At 45.1% G+C, this 14602-nt stretch overlaps 1 protein-coding gene across 5 annotated transcripts in view; it reads left to right on the top strand.

Moving 5' to 3' along the window:
• Positions 1 to 14602, top strand: part of adam15 (ADAM metallopeptidase domain 15) — a 38352-nt gene that overhangs the window by 9799 nt on the left and 13951 nt on the right. For all 5 annotated transcript variants that reach the window (XM_046044637.1, XM_046044640.1, XM_046044641.1 and 2 more), the window contains exons 3-17: positions 104 to 180; positions 255 to 333; positions 423 to 499; positions 6353 to 6608; positions 7127 to 7192; positions 8154 to 8225; positions 8317 to 8486; positions 8571 to 8655; positions 10467 to 10615; positions 11351 to 11528; positions 11685 to 11777; positions 11853 to 12048; positions 13385 to 13493; positions 13689 to 13884; positions 14061 to 14138. In XM_046044637.1, the coding sequence (XP_045900593.1) occupies positions 104 to 180; positions 255 to 333; positions 423 to 499; positions 6353 to 6608; positions 7127 to 7192; positions 8154 to 8225; positions 8317 to 8486; positions 8571 to 8655; positions 10467 to 10615; positions 11351 to 11528; positions 11685 to 11777; positions 11853 to 12048; positions 13385 to 13493; positions 13689 to 13884; positions 14061 to 14138 (1881 nt within the window). The remainder of the gene's footprint in view (positions 1 to 103; positions 181 to 254; positions 334 to 422; positions 500 to 6352; positions 6609 to 7126; positions 7193 to 8153; positions 8226 to 8316; positions 8487 to 8570; positions 8656 to 10466; positions 10616 to 11350; positions 11529 to 11684; positions 11778 to 11852; positions 12049 to 13384; positions 13494 to 13688; positions 13885 to 14060; positions 14139 to 14602) is intronic.

Below are 14602 nucleotides of genomic sequence, written 5' to 3'. Positions count from 1 at the left end.
TAACTATGACTAAAATGAGGCTACCATAGAAACGGAGGTCCCCTGACTCTTCTTTCGTCCTCCGAGACTAAATAAAGCAAATGTTGTTCCGACCTGTTTTCAGGACGGTCACCCCGACAGGCTGCAGTCCGGGCTGGAGGTGGGAGGACGCCTCTTCCTGCTGGACCTGGAGAAGAACCAGTGAGTCTGATTTACAGTGTGACATTAAACACAACACGCGACAGAGTGTGATCTGATATGCCGTCTCTCCGCAGTGACCTGCTGCCCAAACCGCCCAACGTCTTCTACTACCTGCCCAACGGCACCGGGGTGTCCGTGAGAGCCGACCCTGTGGTGAGTCAGTGAACGCACCGCCGCCTGTCCTCGCGGTCTCTGTGGTGTTTTCCAGCTGTGACAGATGTTTCCCGTGTGTTTGTGTGCAGACTCACTGTTATTACCACGGCAGCGTCCGAGGCTTCCCCCAGTCCAGAGTGGCGCTGAGCACCTGCTCCGGACTCCGGTCAGTACCAGAATTAGGCTGAATTTTATTCTGACTTCTTCTACGACAAAATCAAACACTGGCCTGTTTCAGGGGAAGAAGAAGAAGCCAGATCAATCATCAGGTCACAAAATAAAATATCAGACACACTTATTTCATTTTGTTTTAATAATTTGTTTGCTGCTGTAGAATACCTGGACACTAAATAATATATTATATTAAGTCTTATAAGTTAAAGAAGTTGAAGAAACCGTTTCTATTCTAAAAAGTGGGGTAAATGAGGTGATGAGCGATAACGTTACAGAACATGTGAAGATAACGCTCCTCTGTGATTGGTTAATTTAAATGTCAGTATAGCTGATCACGAGCTGCAGTTATGAAGCTGTAAATGACAAAATGAGGTTTTGTAGAAAAACATAATTTCTGGGTGTGAAGTTTGGAACGAGGATTGTTTTGGTCACTGAAATGAAACCAGCCCTGAATAATCTGTGGTTGTGTTCAGGGACAGTTCCTCCATCAGTCTTTCTTTTAGCGAGGTGGAGTCCAACCTGAGGATCCAGACCTCTGTGTCACGCCCCTGTAAAAGGGGAAATGGAAAGTATGACACAGACACCGTGCAGCTTCAGTCAAGTCCAGTGTTGTAATAGATGAACGTGAGCCACAGGCTGAACGAGGCATTAGCAATCGTGAACAGATCCTCCAATCACAAACTGGTACTTAAAACTGAAAAAGAAAGTGAAATTTATCTCAACAAGCAAACACTGCATATATATATTATAGTTGAACACATTGTCTAAATAATAAATACCACAAATCTATGAAGCACATGCTACATCTACAGTATAATTTCTAACCTACATACAGAAAAGCCTCAGAGCTAAACTACCCTGATCCTGCTTCCCAGTGGTCCCTAGAGATTCATTACATCAGTCTCTGGCTCTGTCATTCATGGTTAAATAGGTGAAATACAATAAATGGAGGTGAAATAATTGAGCTGAGAAATAAGAGGATAGCGGAGGCCCCCCTTTGGAGCCACAACCAACAGGTCCCTAGCACCCTGAAGGACAGCAGTTAAATCTAAACCTTTATTAATCAAAAACTAGGTATTAAAACAACGTGAAGCACAAAGAGACAGGCTGGCTGAGATACGAATGAGCCCATAAAACACACACTATCTGACATGCAGTAAATATAATGAGCAGCAGACAGTTGACCCAGAGCTCACAGTCAGTGGGCCAGTTCTTCTCACATGCAGGACGAGCTCTGAGCCGGACCATCAGAACAAGGAACAGAAAACCACCAAGACTAAACTAAACTAAACACAGAACTCTGGACAGTTGTTGCATTCATATTATTTTGTACACGTTTGAATAAAAGATAATAGCCGCTACGCTGCGGCCACACGCTCTCTTGATGGATAAAGCAATCGTGGCAGGACGCAGAGGAGAAAAGCACAACACACCTGCAGCTCACCAACCGATGCCTGTCGGACTTTGCTATTTGCTAATCACCGTGCGCGCCGCTGAACTGCCGGTCCAGCGAGACTAACTGCCCGCAGCGTCAGTTCCCCGGCTTCATATCCACTGAAACGTAGGCTTCGGTCCTCTGAAATAAATAAATAAATAGACGAAAACTAAGGACTTTTACTCTTTCATTGGAGTTACCTTTAGTTAGTTTTGCAAAACTACAACATAGTTTTAGTTAGTTATAATTTTTTGTAAAGCCTAATTTTTATTTCAGTTAACAACAATGTTTTTTCACATCTAGTTTTCGTTATTTCGTTCGTCTTCGTTTACGATAATAATAATCTTGGTCTCAAGTTGATGCAGTGAATAGGAAAGAAGGTTGCACAAGATGTTTCCCACCTTCTTCCATCTTTGCTTTTTGCCTCTTTAGGCCTTTAAATGACGTAAATAGTGAAGCCTTAGAAATAAAACAAAGACACGTGCTACTGTGGGTGATTGACTGAGGTATTTGTCAGAAGTGTCTTTCCTCTGTTGGACTAGACGTCTCCTCAGTAGGCTCAGTAGAACACATATTAAATCCGGGACTTGTAGATGGGCCGGACATTTTCAGCACCTATTTAAAAACAAATCAAGGTGTTTACTGGTTTACCTTTAAAATAAGCAACCTGACCGCACCAGGTGAGACGGCCACGATGCAATCAAACACCGCGTCATTCTCCTGTGGGAAGGTTTGTCCAGAAAATGTCTCTGTATGGTTCCTCTGAATATGATATTCTTTTACTTATATTGCAAAGTAGACACACTGGTTTGGCGTTTAAGAGATGGCGGGAATACGAACAATCAGTGACAAGTCCAGCAGAGTTAAAGTGACGGGCTTCAGGGTTGATGGTAGTGATGTCACCAGACAAAAAATGTCTTGAAATGAAGAGGCCGACTGCTGTGTGAAATAAATCCAGATATTCCCTCTGAGTATTCCAGGCTTAAAGCCTTTCTGAATAAACAAACAGCTGTTTGACTGATTTTCCCTGAAGTGGCCAAAGAAACAAACAATTTAAGATCATTTGCAGCCACAAAAAGATCCAAATTCAGGATCATAAACACAGAGATTCTGTTTCTGCACAAGAGCCTCAAATATGTTTAATCAGGAATCAGATTAATTAATTCTTGCATGCAGACATTTATTCTCATAAATAAGGTGAACAGGAGACAGATTATATTTAAACTGATGCCGTTTTCAATGCGACGTTTGAAGGGTCGGACATGGAGCTCCCTCACATGCACCACATTGCTTACAGTTTTATAAAATGAGGCCCCAGCTGTTTGCCAAATAGTATTTTACACGTACAAGGAATTTGTTTTGGTGATAAGGTACATAAACATACAGTTGAGATAAATAAATGTAAAAAATATATAAACATGGAATTAACAGATGCAAGTTATAAAAAAAATAATAGTATTATTACTACAGGAGCATTACTCCAGAGTAATGTGTTGTGCAGACATATTACGGGGGGGGGGGGGGGGTTTGTATTTCTATAAATATAAAGTTGAATAAATCCTACGGATATGTGCAGTATTGCAGTTACTAGTTATCAGCAGTCATTTATAACAATATCTGCACTGTATTCCTGATCAGTCTGATGTTGTTTTTATTAGAAAGCATGGACATTTCGTAGTGTGTTTGACTGTTGACAAACCATCGATGTCAAGTGTAGAAACCTTGGTGAGAAAGGGCCCTTAAAGAAGTCCCTGTTTGGGATGTGAAAAGGTTTTGGCTGAGATGCAGGAGGGGCAGCAGGAGGTTGTGTTTGTTACTCTGCAGGTATGTGCTGACTGTATTCAGTGTTTACTGCAGGACGGGAAGCGTCTGCTGAACATTTACTGCTGCCGCTCTTCCTGCGTATTCAGAGCAAAACATTTTCTCCTCCAACAACACTGACGAAAAAATAAGAAGCAAAATCTCTTAAACCTCCAAAACCTCCAATCCGGTTTGTGCAGAGTCCAGGATTTGGTGTGTTTCAGGTCTTTGTGTTTCTGGGCCGATGACATCAGCGTTCCTCTGCAGGTTAAACTGATCCGGATCAATGTGAGTGACCTCTGACCTCTGCAGCGCAGCGTGAAGGCCGCAGGAGGATTAGTGGACTTAATTATCAGCTCACGTGAACAGAACCTGGTCCAGTTTAGGGTTTTTAGGTCAGAGGCTCTTTGCACAGAAACCTCTGTCCAGCAACAGATTATTAACACAAGGGAGAGCTTTTTATTCAGCAGCTGCGATCACTGACCCACAACACGTGCATTAACGCACATCCACAGGTCGGGAGGGTTTCTTTAAAATTTTGTTTTTAGCATTATTTGGTTGTTTTTTTTGCTTTTGATCCAAGTATGTTGTTGTTGATGAAATTGCTTTTACAAAATCAACAAAATCTCCCTGGTAACTTTCTCCATAGCGGTAGTCTCCAAAAAAAAACAGAACTAGTCTTCTGGGGCCAGTTGCACAAAAAACCTTAAGTTAAAACCTTAAGTATGACACTTAATTTCTCCTTAGCTAAGGAATTTACTTAAGGGTGTTGCACAGAATCCCTTTAAAACGTTTCCTTAGTTAAGGAAAAGTCTTAAAGCCCCCCTCCAGTGTATTTTGTCATTTCTAAGATATTTCATATTTTTCTGAGTCATTTCCTTACAATGTTGATTACCCACTTAGTTCACCAAATATTTTTTGACTAATAGCAAAATTTTGTGCTCCAAGTTGCTCATCATTTAGCGTGTCCATTGGATTCTCCTGGTCACGGAACTCTCTTCTCAGGATATGGCCGGCCGTAAATACACCTATGTGGCCCCTGGTACGTGGTACGTTAATATACCTGGCCGGACGTTAATATACCTGGCCGGCCGTAAATACACCTGTGTGGCCCCTTATATACTTGGCTGGCCGTTAATACACCTGTGTGGCCCCTTATATACCTGTGTGGCCCCTTATATACGTGGCCGGCCGTTAATATACCTGTGTGGCCCCTTATATACCTGTGTGGCCCCTTATATACGTGGCCGGCCGTTAATATACCTGTGTGGCCCCTTATATACCTGGTCGGCCGTAAATACACCTGTGTGGCCCCTTATATACCTGGTCGGCCGTAAATACACCTGTGTGGCCCCTTATATACCTGGTCGGCCGTAAATACACCTGTGTGGCCCCTTATATACGTGGCCGGCCGTAAATATACCTGGCCGGCCGTAAATACACCTGTGTGGCCCCTTATATACCTGGCCGGCCGTTAATACACCTGTGTGGCCCCTTATATACCTGGCCGGCCGTTAATACACCTGTGTGGCCCCTTATATACCTGGCCGGCCGTTAATATACCTGTGTGGCCCCTTATATACCTGGCCGGCCGTTAATATACCTGTGTGGCCCCTTATATACCTGGCTGGCCGTTAATACACCTGTGTGGCCCCTTATATACCTGGCCGGCCGTTAATACACCTGTGTGGCCCCTTATATACCTGGCCGGCCGTTAATACACCTGTGTGGCCCCTTATATACCTGGCCGGCCGTTAATACACCTGTGTGGCCCCTTATATACCTGGCCGGCCGTAAATACACCTGTGTGGCCCCTTATATACCTGGCTGGCCGTTAATACACCTGTGTGGCCCCTTATGTACCTGGTCGGCCACCAAAGTAAAGTGTATGTGCAGGAAAAAAATGACAAAATTTGCGTGGATGCATTTTATTAATCGATTTAATTGATCATTTCAGCCCGAACAGTGAAGTTTAAGATGCAGTGCCTCATAAGTCACCAGTGTGAATCTGCTCACTCGAGGATTTTCAGAACTGAACTGATGTTAAAAACTGATCCCACAGCTTTAACGACAGAATTAAGAGATTTGTAATGTTTGAATCTTAAGAACGCACACAGCAGACGCTTCAGTCCAGACGCAGGACCACACTCGGCGTTTATACTCAACTGTTTCAGAGCGGCGGCTCCGGGGACTCGGGATCTCACAGAATCTCGCGTGATCAAACGTGACTTCAGACAAGAAACAAACACGGAGGCAGACTGTCGACCTTGTGCGTGAAACAAACTGTGGATGAACTCGAGGCTGAGAAGAGGGAATCAGCAGGTTTCTACATTTTAGAGACACAACACGCTGGGGACGCTTCCCGCTCAGCTCGCTCTCATTGGCCGCTGCAGAAGGCTCCCCGATTTCAAATCATAAATTTGATATCAGGGAGGCTTCGAACCAGTCGGCGACCTTCAGATTGTGTCCGTAAACCCGTCAGACCCAAACTTAGCCCAGTTATCCTCCAGTGTGCGGCCAGTCTCTGGGAGCTTTGCTGCTTTTCTCTCCCCACAGCCTGACTGATCATCTGCTAGTAATAAATGAGACTTCCTGTGTTTCCTCCTGCAGCGGCGTCATCGCCATCAACTCCACCCTGAGCTATGAGCTGCGGCCTCAGGAGGACGACCACCACCCCCGGGGGGAGGAGGGGGGAGGAGGGGAGAGTGGAACAGACGGGAGTGGAGGCAGTGGAGGAGGAGGAGGAGGAGATGAAGGAGGCGTCCACCTGCTGTTCTCCACCAGCCCTCTGGAGGGCGACGGTGGCGGAGGCTGCGGGTTGTCTCACACCGTCCCCCCCATCCACAGCTCCACACACACACACCGGGTGAGACAGAACCTCCCCCGCTTCATCGAATGTCTGCTTCTTCCTTTAAAACAAGATTTTCAACAACTCTGCTTCTGATTGGCTCCCACTGGCTGCCTCTGTTGGTAAAGGTCGGGGTTAGCCAATCAGCTGGCAGGACTTGACACAGAGCTAGTTTCTGTCAAGTGAGAGTTTGTCTAAAATCCGGTGGGGAAAAAACATAATGCCATAAAAACCGAAGGAGCTACATCAACTACGACTCCCAGGGTGCATTTCACCAACAGACTGCCAATCACAGAGCTCCGCAGTCTGTTGTGAGCTGAAGATTTTCTTACTTTCAGGTTCTGGATCAGTTTTCTGACTGGCTTCTTCTCCGTGGCAACAGCAGCTGAGGCTCATGGGAATTGTAGTATTTAGAGCTGCCCCCCCAAAACGGACAAAATCTTTATTGTTTCTCAGAAACAAAATCTTACAATAGAGACGTAGCATTGAGGAGAAATTGCTGTGTGACCTCTGACCTCTCTTTGTTCCATCTGCAGACGAAGCGGGACATCCTGTCTGAGACCAAATACATCGAGCTGGTGCTGGTGGCCGATAACCAGGAGGTCAGTGTGTGTTTACAATGTGTGTGTGCTGCAGCTGATCATCATTCTCATTATTCATTCATTTCAAAGTCATTAATTAACACTGGAACACTGTCTGTCTGTCGGTCCTGCGTTTTTAATCTTTGATGTCCTCGAAGCATTTTTGAGGATGCAGCTGTCGGAAATCTTTGTTGTACGAGGTAGAATTAGTCAGGGCTGCACAATTAATGACATTTTTATCACGATTTTAGCTTCCAGCAATTAAAAAAACAAGTTAATCGAGATTGTTGTGGCCCCAACAGCAGTCAGCCTGGGAAACACATTTGTTTTTAATTTCTTTTTTATTAGTTTCCTTGTTCTCGTTTTAATTTAAAGGCCGTCAGAGTTTTGTGGTTGAAATGAACTCTGATCGTGGTGTGCGACGCTAGCAGCGGCTAAAGTCGCCTGCAGCTGCAGACGTCTGAGAGTTCACTTCTTTCTGACTCCCACCGACGGGTTAGTTTCGTTTTCAGCGTCGTCGCCCGAGGACGTTACTCACACAGCTCCCTCCGAGGCACAAAAGGCTTCATACTTGCAGAATCTCCAACTATTAATAGATAATCAGTTAATCGGTTTAAGCTTCTTAAATGTGAGTTTTTTTCGGGTGGTTTTCCTCCTCTATGACATTAAACTGAATATATTTGGGTTGTGATTAATTAAAAACATTTGGGGACGTCCCTTATTCACCATTTACTGACAGTTAATGGCCCAAACAACTAATGGAAAATAATGTACATGTGTCATTTTGTCCAACAGTCCAAAGATGTTCAGCTCTCTGTGGTAGAAAACAGAGGAACCGGCTGGAACTTGTTTGTTTGTACTTAGATTTTCTGCAGTAACGTCCTTTTGACACAAGATGGCGGCAGTTCATGTCCTTAAAAAACCTCAATGAGAAGAACTTCCTCAGCCCCTAACGTGTGTTTAAACGTTTTGTGTTTTTCAGTTTCTGAATTACCAGAAGAACAATAAGACCATCATCTACCGCATGCTGGACGTGGCCAACCAGGTGGACTGGGTGAGAACTGGGTCCTCTGACCTCCCCTGGTAACCGTGAACCCCGTGAATCTGCTGCAGAGGAAGAACCGCCTCTCTTCTGTCTGTTTCAGTTCTACCGTCCTCTGAACGTCCGGGTGGCGCTGACCGGTCTGGAGATCTGGAGCGACCGGGATAAGATCCGGGTGGAGAAGAGTCCCACCGACACCCTCAACAATTTCCTGGAGTGGAGAACCAGAGAGCTGCTGCCGCGCCTTCGCCACGACAACGCGCAGCTCGTCATGTAGGAGGACAGCCACGTTTAATATGGATAAAAGCTTCAGGTTCTGATCCGGCTGACGGTCACGGGTTCGTTTTTATTTCACAGGGGCGGGTCTTTTGACGGCACCACCGTGGGGATGGCGTCTCAGTCGTCCATGTGCTCCAGAGACCGGTCGGGCGGAGTCAACGTGGTGAGTTTTATAACCAGGAAACTCCGCAGAGACAGAGACTGTGTGAGGTTGTCGGTTTAGATCCACCAGAATTTATGGTCCTCGTCTCCAAACACAGTTTTCAGTCAGCAGGGAACCAGGATCAATAATCTCAGTTTACTTTATTCACACCAAAGAAGCATTTTAAAATCCCTGTGTTCTGATTCACTGACTGGCTTCTTCTCCATGGCAACGGCAGCGAGGGTTTATGGGTATTGTAGTATTCATAGCCAAAGGAACCCTGATTTGTCTAAAACAAAGTGGTAAGTCACTCTGTTCTGTCCAGTAACACTGAGGAGACGAGCGACGGACAGCAGCTCATTTTAGAAATGAATCCACTTTACTGGAACATTAATGAACCTGAGGCGTCAACAAGCAGCCGAACTGAAACACTGCAGCCTCAGACCAGATGGTGCCGTGCAGAACAGGCTCTGGATGTATTAATAAAAGAAACGATAAAGCAGGTCTCTCTGCCGTAAATCAGATGTAGACTTGTTGGCGGTCGCACAAAGTTTGCAATGGACGACAACTTTCTTTGCATCTTAGTAATGGTGAAATGGTGTGGAAATAACGCCTCTCCCTCCTTCCCCATTCTGCCTTTAGCTGAACATCATCTGACTTGTGCATTCGCATCAAGGATGTTGCGTTCTGTAACGCAGCGTTACTTGGATTTGTAACTGTAATATCCCTACCACTACTAGTTACTGGGAAAAGTAATAATAGAGGTTAACATCATTATTCTATATATTTATGGCGTTAGATTCGAGCTGCTGTCATGTAGGATGAGATATCAGCCTCCTGAGTGCAGCCATCAGCCTATTGGCCGATTAATCTCAGTCCATCAGATCATTTAAGAAAATGTTTAAATGGGAAAACGACACTTTTAAAATCTTCACATCAGCTTAACGCAATGGGAACGGACTGACCCGGTATCGGGCACGTAATAGATTTTCGCTGTTCTAGCTGTTTTCTGTCCAGAAACTGCGGCGCTTTGTGTCCACAGAGATCGTCTGGCAGGCCGCCATCTTGGTGAGGTCGGCTGCGGTCTTAAGTTTTGTTTGTGTCAGGAGGTATGAGAGCAGGAGAAGAGTGTAATTTGGCGGAGGCGATCTTTATCGGGCTCTGCTGGCGACCCGTAGGAGCTACACAGTCATGCTCGTCGAGACGAACAAAATGAGCCCTGCAGGATGTTCTGTTCTCAAGCTGTGGGCCTGGAAAGCGTGGGAGTGCTTTTGGTCATTTATATTGACTGTTTGTATCAATATTTTTTTATCAATATATTACATTCGCCTGGTATATTTTTGAAAGATTGTGTAATAGCTGTTGTATATCAGTTTCTTCATCAAATTTACAGTTACAGTTGTATTCTAGGTGTATTAGAAGATATTCAGGTGCATTATAATCTACCTTAGGATGGTTTTGATGGTTTATTGCATCAAAATAAAGCTTTTTTTACCAGGCGAGGATGAAAATATCATTATTTTTCTGTATTTCATCTCCATGTAGTCTGTAATGGTAAAATAAATATGTTAATCTACGATGGATTTATATTCCTTAGCTTCTGACCTTCCAAAGGAGACCAGAATGATGCATCTAGGCCAAATGGTTGAGGAGATATTACTGATTTATTTTGGATATGTTATTTTAGGCGTTTTTCCTAGAAATAGGTGCCGGGGTCCATAAAGATTGTTTTCAGAATCCATCATCATTATTATTACTATGATGAATTTCAAAGTCTCTACAAGATAGAAATGAACTGCTGGTCTAAACCTCTCTCTCTCTCTCTCTCTCAGGACCACCTGGTCAGCGTGTTGGGCGTCGCCTCCACTGTTGCTCACGAGCTCGGTCACAACCTGGGGATGAGTCACGACACCGCCGAGCGCCGCTGCTCCTGTCAGAACGAACCGCGGCTCGGAGGCTGCATCATGGAACCCTCAACCGGGTCAGTAGCAGAGTATTTAACTGAGTCACAGAGTAGTGCTGTCACAAGTTCAGACCAACAAACAACTGCAATTCCACGTGTTCTAAACGAGTGCGACCGTGGCTCCCGAGGACGAGCGCGGTGAAAAGTCCTCCGTCAGACGTCTCAGTGGTCGTGGAGTAAAGGCCAGTTTATACTTGAGTATACGTGTTTGCGTCGCTCTACGGTTACGTCGCCGAAACTCTAGTTGGCGGTGGGGTTTTCCATGTTCCACTGTGTTGTGTTTTCTTCTTCTTCTTCGTTGGTGTAGGCGGCTGAAACTGAGCGGATCACGTTGGACAAAAGTTACTTTTAGTGAAATTACTAAAACGCAGAAACGAGAGAAGGCGAAGGAGGAGATGGTGCGTACGACCCTCGAACCAGCTGAGGCAGAAGAAGAGAGATGAGCGGGAAATGCGTAGGAGGAAATGTGACGCCACCAAGAGGACCAATCACAGTTCTTGCGGCCTGCGTCGCTGCGACGTGTAGTTGCATTTTTGGGGGAAATGTGCGTCAGGCTACGGCGTAGAGTGAATGCAGAAGAAGAAACTGGCTTTTTAGAAAGTCTCAGTCAGTCTTATCTTTATTTTATATACAAAGCAAATATGAGACGGTTATAAACTGCGTTCTCAGGATTAAACCACCGGGTCCCAGCCTCTTGTATTGAACCACTGACTTATTATGTATTAAGTTCCAACGGTGACCTCTGACCCTCAGGTTCATGCCGGGTCAGCAGTTCAGCAGCTGCAGCGCTGCAGATCTGTCCGTCAGCCTGCTGCACGGCGGCGGTATGTGTCTCTTCAACGTACCGCAGCCGGACCGCCTGCTGGGAGGCCCTCGCTGTGGGAACCTGTACGTGGAGAGAGGAGAGGAGTGCGACTGCGGCCTGATGGAGGTACTCGCCTGCCCAGACGCTTTCAGGATGACACGTCTTTGTGTTTTCCACAGTAACAACATAAAAACTGTCCAGTCAGGTTTCTTGTGGATGCCGGTCAGACGTGTTTACCTGTTGTTCTCCATTGTGATGTGTTGCTGTGCTCTGATTGGTCAGGAGTGTGAGGACCCCTGCTGTAACGCCTCCACCTGTCAGCTGGTTCCTGGAGCCCAGTGCTCGTCTGACGGCATCTGCTGCCACGACTGCAAGGTCAGCCTGACGCGACACACACGTTAATGTTTCTGTCAAACTTTACATTCAACCATCCCCTCCCTCCCTCCTCAGCTGCGGGCGGCGGGGTCGGTGTGTCGCGAGCCGCTCGGAGAGTGTGACCTCCCTGAGTTCTGCACAGGCTCCTCCCCTCACTGCCCCCCCAACGTCTTCCTGCAGAACGGAGAGCCCTGCGAGGACAGCGCCTCCTACTGCTACGGAGGAGTGTGCGCCAGCATGCACACCCAGTGCCAGATGCTGTGGGGACCCAGTAAGACACCAGTTTATACCGGTTCAACTGAAGCCTAACCCAGTTTATACTGAAATAAAACCAATTTATCCTGAATCTAAACCAGTTTATACTGAATCTAAAACCAGTTTATACTGAATCTAAACCAGTTTATACTGAATCTAAACCAGTTTATACTGAATCTAAACCAGTTTATACTGAAATAAAACCAATTTATACTGAATCTAAACCAGTTTATCCTGAATCTAAACCAATTTATACTGAAATAAAACCAATTTATACTGAATCTAAACCAGTTTATACTGAATCTAAACCAATTTATACTGAAATAAAACCAATTTATACTGAATCTAAACCAATTTATACTGAAATAAAACCAATTTATACTGAATCTAAACCAATTTATACTGAAATAAAACCAATTTATACTGAATCTAAACCAATTTATACTGAAATAAAACCAATTTATACTGAATCTAAACCAATTTATACTGAAATAAAACCAATTTATCCTGAATCTAAACCAGTTTATACTGAAATAAAACCAATTTATCCTGAATCTAAACCAATTTATCCTGAAATAAAACCAATTTATACTGAATCTAAACCAATTTATACTGAATCTAACCCAGTTTATACTGAAATAAAACCAATTTATACTGAATCTAAACCAGTTTATACTGAAATAAAACCAATTTATACTGAATCTAAACCAGTTTATACTGAAATAAAACCAATTTATACTGAATCTAAACCAGTTTATACTGAAATAAAACCAGTTTATACTGAATCTAAACCAGTTTATACTGAAATAAAACCAGTTTATACTGAAATAAAACCAATTTATACTGAATCTAAACCAGTTTATCCTGAATCTAAACCAGTTTATACTGAAATAAAACCAGTTTATACTGAATCTAAACCAGTTTATACTGAATCTAAACCAGTTTATACTGAATCTAAACCAGTTTATACTGAAATAAAACCAGTTTATACTGAATCTAAACCAATTTATCCCGAATCTAAACCAGTTTATCCCGAATCTAAACCAGTTTATCCCGAATCTAAACCAGTTTATCCCGAAATAAGACCACTTTGTATCAAGAAAACATCTCTTTATACTGAGTAAATACTGAGCAAAACATCTCCCTGAGTTTGTCCAGCTTACAGAGCTCTGTTGGTTTGTTTCCAGGGTTGTGTGGAATTTTCAGAAACACGTTTATAATGTTGTGATCTGAGAGTTTGTTTCCTGACAGTGAAGGCGGTGAAAGTGGAGGGGTCCATGTCAGTGATAAGATAGTTTACTACACCTAAGAGCAGAAGAATAAATGAATCTCACTTAAATTTCTGTCTTCAGATGCCACCAGCGCTCCAGCCGTCTGTTTCTCATCAGTCAACAAACAGGGGAACAAATACGGAAACTGCGGTCAGCTGGCCAACGGCTCCTACGTCCCCTGTGGAAACTCGTGAGTACACAGACGGTACACAGACAGACGGCACAGCCGCCCTCATTAAAGTGTCTGACTGCTCGCTGTATTCTGCTTGTTTGGTGTCTGAAGCCTCTGAGTTGACTCACAGCAGGTGAACAACAACTTCAGCATCCTGTTATCCTGTAGAAACGTCTTCTCACATCACTTCCTGTTGTGTCTGTTGTGTCGCAGTGACGTTCACTGCGGCAGGATCCAGTGTCAGGGAGGGAGGGAGCGCCCCCTGCTGGGCACCAACGCAGAGATCCTCACCACCACGGTGCGCTTCAACCATAGCGACCTGGTCTGCAGAGGAACCTTCTTCCACCTGGGGGATGACGTGTCGGATCCCGCCACCGTGGCCCAGGGCACCGCCTGCAGTCCCGGCAAGGTCAGACGGCGCCCCCTGCAGGCCAGGAGGAAGTGATAGGGTTTAGCTTTAAGATAGAGCTGAAAGACAAAGGCTGGACAGCTGTGTAATGGAAGATCTGTCATGAATTATCTCTAGTTGATGGTAATAATAGTCTGTTTTACAATAATTTTGTAAAATGCGTTTCTGTGTTTTAGGCCTGTTTGAACCAGAAGTGTCAGGATGTGTCGGTGTTCGCCGTGGATGAATGTCGCAGGAAGTGCAACGGTCACGGGGTGAGTCAGCCGTCACTCATCTGGTGCCTCTAAAGGGTCAGTTATACTCTGGCAAGAGAGTGTAACATGAGAAAAGTTTAGTCACATGACACTTTTTGTATTTGTAGTCCATACAACTGTAAATGGCATGTTCTGTTGGAACAGATTGTTCAGCCGCAGGAGGAGGAAACGGTTTTCTGCTCAAGAGAATACACAAAGATATCCTGTGTCCTCTCTAGCGGCCAGCAGGGGGCGCCTTAAACCTGCGTCCTCTCTAGCGGCCAGCAGGGGGCGACTTAAACCTGCGTCCTCTCTAGCGGCCAGCAGGGGGCGCCTTAAACCTGCGTCCTCTCTAGCGGCCAGCAGGGGCCGCCTTAAACCTGCGTCCTCTCTAGCGGCCAGCAGGGGGCGCCTTAAACCTGCGTCCTCTCTAGCGGCCAGCAGGGGGCGCCTTAAACCTGCGTCCTCTCCAGCGGCCAGCAGGG

This window comes from Micropterus dolomieu, linkage group LG03 (assembly GCF_021292245.1).
Source record: "Micropterus dolomieu isolate WLL.071019.BEF.003 ecotype Adirondacks linkage group LG03, ASM2129224v1, whole genome shotgun sequence".
Classification (NCBI taxonomy): domain Eukaryota; kingdom Metazoa; phylum Chordata; class Actinopteri; order Centrarchiformes; family Centrarchidae; genus Micropterus; species Micropterus dolomieu.
This window is presented reverse-complemented; position numbering and strand designations above follow the sequence as displayed.